Source organism: Diaphorina citri, unplaced genomic scaffold (genome assembly GCF_000475195.1).
Source record: "Diaphorina citri unplaced genomic scaffold, Diaci psyllid genome assembly version 1.1 scaffold50, whole genome shotgun sequence".
In the NCBI taxonomy this organism is placed as follows: Eukaryota; Metazoa; Arthropoda; class Insecta; order Hemiptera; family Psyllidae; genus Diaphorina; species Diaphorina citri.
In genome coordinates this window covers 178,258-184,631 of record NW_007377487.1, presented here as the reverse complement: position 1 = coordinate 184,631, position 6,374 = coordinate 178,258, and the positions used below count along the sequence as shown (strand labels likewise).

The window sequence follows — 6,374 nt, the reverse complement described above, 5'->3', positions numbered from 1 at the left end:
CATTTGATAGCTGTGAATCAAAGGCTAATAATAGGAATGTAATGAAACTTGATGTACCTTCCTAAAACAAGACAGACTTTGCAGTGGCACCTAGATTTGGGCTTCATAGCAAGAAGAAGTATCCATGTCCACAAACTTATCAAATGACCCTCGTAAGTACTTCTTATTTACTGAAAAGATCTGCAACTACCTACCCTCAGATAGATTATTGTAGAAGAGAATGGAGCAGTTGCAAATGGGTAAAAATTGTAAATAAATGGTCGATTCCTATGTAAAAAGTTGGGAAAAATTCAAATCTGAGGTCAAAACTCCGAGAAAGTAACTTTAAAAGGTCGAAAATTCAATTTTTAATTGCCGTTCTATTGAAAAAGTTCAAAGAGTTGTGACGTCAGACTTAACCTAAAAATGCGCAGAAACGCTTGCGCACAAACAAACGAAGCGGGAGTCATGAATTATGACGTCATCGCCTACGGGAGCGTATGTCGTGACGTCAAACTTTACAAATTACCGGTATTTTTTAAATCGATTTATCTCGGGATCTAGAATTCGTAGAAGAAAAAGAAAAATTCCGTTGGTCCTCATTTTTCCTGCTCTATGACTTTGAAACATCGCCCAAGTAAGCGCAACTGATCTATTCTACTAAGAACTTGATTATTTTTACCAACTAAGCTGTCTTAGTGTCCTACTTATGTAATTCATTCCCATTGAATTAGACCACAATGTTTTTAACCTATGCATTTGTTGTATTTTCTTGAGTTCTATTTCTCAATATCAAAAACGGAAAAACTTCCGCCGGGAATCGAACCTGAAACCTCTAGCGTACAAGCGTAGTGTCGTAGTGTGATACCCACTCGGCCACGAAGATTTTTCAAGAGGCACAGGTAGATATATCACAAGTGATCTAACGAGATTACTTGATCTACTTGGCTGATCACAAATCATATTGAGGTTAAAGTTTTCTACAGGCGAAATGTTACCACTGCAACTCATTTAGCTATACCATTGACATCTCTTCTAGTGCCCACAGTAACGTCAAACAGAACTTCATTTGTAATAGGGCCTTCCATGTCCATGAAGTAGATTGAACGATCCTTCACACGAATTGGGAAAAAGGATTTCATCTCACTTCTTGCGTATATTGCACTCACCTGAAAATAATAATTACATAAATGAGGTTATTATTATTTTATTTGTTATTTTTAATTTTAAGAGATTTACAAGAGGGAACTGTAACTGCCAATGTCTCAAGAGAAGGAAGACAGGATAAAAGAAAGCCAGCTGTTTTGAGAACGAACCTTATCCCTTCAGGATAAAATCTGCCGCGGACGGGAATCGAACCCGCGACCTAGAGCTTACAAGACAGATGTTTTAAAAGGTAGCACATACCTGTCTTGTAAGTGCTGCATTAGTTGGGGGTTCGATTCTCACCCAGGGCAAACTTTATTCAAAACAGATTAGGTTCATTCTTGGAATGGCTGGCTATCTCGCAACCTGTCCTCCTCTCTTTGATTTTCGTAAGATAAGACCTCTGTTACAATCACCTTGATCTTTTTTTTTTTTTTTTTTAATAAGTGAGATTGAACTTAATAGGTATTTCTGTTTGTCTCACAGTAACACTTACATACATAGTTTGTCCAATTTTGTTGAAATTTGGCAGAAATGTTCAACACAAAGCAAGGGAAATCTCAACATTTAGTTATAGAACATTTTCAAAAAAAAAAAAAAAAAAAAAAAAAAAAAATGGAACCATGGGGGTTTTTTTCCTGCCTAAAAAGGGCAGGGAGACTGGGAGATGAAAGTCACACAAAGTTAAAAGGTGCATTTACTTACACATTTACCACATTTGTTAGATGTCACAATTTTGGCTCATTGCCATGGAGGGTGGCTTTTTTTTTATATACAAGAGCACCTGCTGAGTTCATAGCAGTCTTTTCTATCTTGCTTGTTCATCAGGATTTCAAATTCCTTTATATTTTCATGATTGTTTCAGTGCCATTGGCTTGTAGGAGATAGATTGCCCCGAGTAGAAGATATGGATTGTGCTCTAAGCTCGGATCATCCTATTTATAAGGCACTCATCTCCAATCCAGTCATAATGCTGGGCCTTGGAAATCCTCGACTTTTATTAGGTAATTTTAATTATTATTATTATTTTAACTTTAAGAGGTTTGATAGTGTCATAGACGTGGAGGTTCGTCTCTTGTGGTTTAAGGTCGGCCCGGACCTGGCGACCGACACTGGGTGGCTGGGGAAGACTTGTCGAATAAAACACAAAACTGGTTACTTAACTTAACACAGGAATGACTGACTTTATTTACCACTTAGATATTGTCCCAGCCGACTTCCAACCCAGAATGTCTCTCTCCTGGTAGCGATGATCTAGGCGCACGGCCGTGCGCCTCCTTGGACCATACCGGGATAGCATACCAAATTTCATCGCTCTAGGACAAACCGTTCTTGAGATATTTTGTATACCTACCACCTTTTCCGATTTTCCCATTTAAACCTGTGTGGTACATACATAATATATGTACGCGATTCAGGTATCCATCGTGTCCGATGATTCCATCTCTTCAATGACTGCTCTGTTAGTGCCTAGGAGCTACCTCATGGTTCTTAATCAACTTACCGAGAAGAAAACATACAGTTCCCATTGAGTATTTCCACTTGTTTTCACCAAAGTTGTGTTTTGTGAAGAAGTTTTTTTCTTCCGGTGAGTTTTCATCAATAGGGATATCCCTTAATTCAGTCATAATAATGTAGCCCAGGTAGTACCAGAAGAATGACTGGGATAATCCAAACAATAAGATAATGTTCGTATGTCGTGAATTAATGTAGTTATAAAGTATGACTTCTTTTGTGACATTAGTGTCCACTTTATTTGTGATGAATCTTGAAATAATGTTTTTGCTGAATGGGATTTTATTTTTCAATATGGTTTTTGCACTTGAGTTATTTAAAATGTAACTTGAATTCAGGCGGTAGGAATATTGTGCAAAGGATTTTGAATTGACTTGAAAGGATTTCTGACATAGCTGGACTTTGTTCAAATTTACAACCTGCTTCAATATGTTGAACATTGACATTGTGTTGAAGTTGAGGTTAAGCAGATAGGCTGATTTCAGATATCTTTTTCCCCTCAGTTTTCAATTGTCAGTAAAACAAAAAGGCTTCCTGGAAAGAGAAGAATATGTATCAAAGGTAAGAGGGAAGCTATGAGAGCAAGACAGGGTAGGAGAAAGCCAGCTGTTCCAAGAACAAACCTTATCTGTCTAGGATAAAATCTGCCCCAGGCAGGAATCGAACCCATGACCTAGCATTTGCAAGGCAGAAGCGCTACCCTCCAAGCTAACTAGGCTGGCAATTTTCCAGAGTTTGCCTATGCGTGTAATGTAAACTGTAACACATGATCAGCCTAAAACAGATGAAAAACACTTCTACTTTCCAAGTTTTTTATACTTACATAACTAAAATGCCGACTTCTCCTCGACTACCAATAAGCTCTTCAAGGTATAAATTTAATAAGAAAACCAGAGAAATCACCAACTTTCTAAAGGATTTGGCCTAGACTTCGGATTAGATCTTGGCAGTACCGCAGTAGCAGCAATTCAGCAAAAGTAGAAAAAATTCTCAAAAAATTTGAATTTTCTTCTTTTTCAAAATTTCCCGCGATTTGAGAAGAAAGAGTCGACTCCAAGCTCCGTTTACATCCAACACATTTTGAAGAATCCGTAAGAAAAACATGACCGTTTTTTGTTTTGCCTCGTCGTTTGCACACGTTTGTTTTTGTGTCACAAAAGATGTAACCAGTGGCGTTCAGACAGTAGACTGTGGGTGCATTGAACCAGAAGCGTAGAGAAGGGACATACGTACGCCTAGCTCTAGCCATATAAACTTGTAGAGGAAAGCATCGTTTCTCTATTAGAAATTGAAAGTTGTTCATTTTCTTTAAAATAAATTAGTAGGACCCAATGGCTTCATTTTTGGCCATGGGCTTGAATCCTGGCCTTTTTTTAATATCTTGCTTGATTCAAAGATTGTCACAGATTTCCTTTTTCTCCCAGACAGAAGTGAGTATTCAAAATTCAGCCTGGTTTGGTTTGTACATAGTTGCTTGTTTGAACTATTGTGCCCAGATATCAATACCTACTTAGACTTATAAAAAATAAAATAAAATAATAATAATATGAGAAAAACAAACAAGAGCATTACAAGTTTAAAATGAAAAAAATGTATATTTAAAATAAGATGTCCACATAACAATAGATGTAAGTTTGCCATTGCTTGAGTTAAAAGAGCTGGGGTTTAGGTTTATTATCTACAGAATTTCTTCAGTGGCATAGCAAGAAATAATAAAATTGAACTAAGGTCTGGTAAGTTAGAAAGGTATTGGGGAGAAATGAGTTTAAGAAAGAACATGATAATTTTCTGGTTTGGAAATAATCCCACTGAGAGTTTTCTTTAAACAAAATAAAAAGTACCTTGAATAAAAATAAACGTGAAGACAGAGATATACAAGTGAGCAACAGAAATATCATTTGAAGATTTTGCCCTGGTTGAATTTCCTGCCTTTAGAATCAGTGCCATCCCATGAGAAGTATTGGGCAACCAGATTTTTTGTTTCCTTTGCCTCAGGATCCAGTTTCTTCCAGTCATAAGATTCGTAATCAACTTTCCAATCAGGACTCAGGTTGAAGGCAAGTTCCTGACCTCTCCATACCCACACTCCGGAGATAGTACTGTCATTGTCTGTTCCAAATAAACAAACAGAAGCAAATGCTTGCTTTCTCATCTTGTCCAGTCTTTGGAACATACCAGTGATCAAGTTACAGCTCATGAATACCTTCTGTAATTCATCTGGATTGAAGGCAAGTTCCTGACCTCTCCATACCCACACTCCAGAGATAGTACTGTCATTGTCTGTTCCAAATAAACAAACAGAAGCAAATGTTTGCTTTCTCATCTTGTCCAGTCTTTGGAACATACCAGTGATCAAGTTACAGCTCATGAATACCTTCTGTAATTCTTCTGGGTATTTGTATTCTCCAAACCAGATGGAATAGTTTTCTTTGTCAAACTTCTCCCAGAAGTAAGGAATAGATTTGGCTTCATCATTGTTAGAGTAAAATCTCTTGAAGTCCTCCATGTTGAATGTGCCTTTAGGGAGAAGATCAAATGGATCCTTGGACTTGGGTTCAGCAGCCAGAATATCATCCATAGGATCATCCGCCTCGGGTTCTGGTTCTTTTTCTTTCTTGGGAGCTTCTTTCTTCTCTTTTTTAGGCTTCTCTTCTTTAGCGGCTGGAACATTTCCACTCTGGCTGGCAAGAGCAGCTTCATTAACTTGCTTCTCGCACAGTTTCACCTCACCCACAATTTTCTTGAATTCGGGTTGGTTGACAATGGTGGTGAACCACCTGTTGACATTGACATAAGGCTTTCTAAAGGTAAGGTCCATAGCATGCTGGTAAACTTGAAGCAGGGTGCAAGCATTACAGATATCTGCTAGTGTAATGTAATCACCAACAAGATATGTGCGAGTTAACAAGTGTTTGTCCAGCTTGGCCAAGTTTCTTTTCAAACCATCCTTAGCAGAGTCAACAGTTTGCTTGTTGTAGGGGTAAATTTCTAATATGGGGAATACCCAACGACAAGCATTGGGTAGTAACTCATCCTGAGCAAAACAGACATAGTCAAAGATTTTGCTCTTTTCTGCTTCGGTTTTTCCCTTCAGCTGTTCGTTGGCTACGAAGTATGTAATGGCACTACTTGACGTCAGAATGGTGCCATCGCTACTTTCGAAAGCTGGAACTTTGGGTGATGAAAATTTGGATACAAAGTCGGCATTTTTGTTCGACTTACCGAACACAAAGTCTTTGGGGATGTTGACTTTGAAACTAGAGTACTCAGCAGCAATCAAGATCTGATACGTACGGAAGTTATCAGGCCATGAATACAAAGTTCCAGACTTGGCCATGTCGAAAAAGTAGTGGAAAAACTTGGATCTTGGAGAGAACTTTTTCGAACAAACTTTCCCCCACGACACGAGGCACAAAAAGAACTGAAATTTGGAATGTTTGTATTCAACGAGCACAAAACTCTACCTTTTGTTTTGAGACGATTCATGAAAAGGGCCGTTCTGTAGGACGCCAAAACAAAAATTTGTTAATCACACGACTTTCTATTACCCTTAACTCCATCCCGGACCAAGTACATGGTTGGGTACCTAATTTTTTTTACAACAATAATACCTACTTAATAGTTTTACTGACGGGACGAACCCAGTATGTAGGTATACATATTCAATTCGACGGGGCCGATAAACGTTGACCGCGTCTGAACGCGGGAAGAAATGGCGAAGAAGAAGAAGAGCA

The 6,374-nt window shown here is 38.2% G+C and overlaps 2 protein-coding genes across 3 annotated transcripts in view; both read right to left on the bottom strand.

Moving 5' to 3' along the window:
- LOC103515781 overlaps positions 1 to 3,632 on the bottom strand; it is a 19,866-nt gene extending 16,234 nt beyond the window's left edge. The window contains exons 1-2 of the mRNA XM_026828068.1: positions 3,464 to 3,632; positions 2,630 to 3,174 (exon numbers count right to left, since the gene is read on the bottom strand). Of these exons, the coding sequence (XP_026683869.1) occupies positions 2,630 to 3,086 (457 nt within the window). The 5' untranslated portion in view covers positions 3,087 to 3,174; positions 3,464 to 3,632. The remainder of the gene's footprint in view (positions 1 to 2,629; positions 3,175 to 3,463) is intronic.
- Positions 3,633 to 4,208: 576 nt separating this feature from the next.
- Positions 4,209 to 6,078, bottom strand: LOC103515599 (elongation factor 1-gamma). Of its 2 annotated transcripts, none has more exons than XM_017446895.2 (2): positions 4,882 to 6,078; positions 4,209 to 4,710 (listed from the first exon to the last, which is right to left on the bottom strand). In XM_017446895.2, exons 1-2 carry the CDS (start codon positions 5,975 to 5,977, stop codon positions 4,535 to 4,537), a joined length of 1,272 nt encoding a protein of 423 aa, XP_017302384.1. In that variant the 5' UTR covers positions 5,978 to 6,078; the 3' UTR covers positions 4,209 to 4,534. The 2 variants fall into 2 exon arrangements, with proteins under 2 accessions (XP_017302384.1, XP_008478758.1); XM_008480536.2 differs by having other exon boundaries at positions 4,209 to 4,843; positions 5,015 to 6,078.
- Between the last annotated feature and the right edge of the window lie 296 nt (positions 6,079 to 6,374).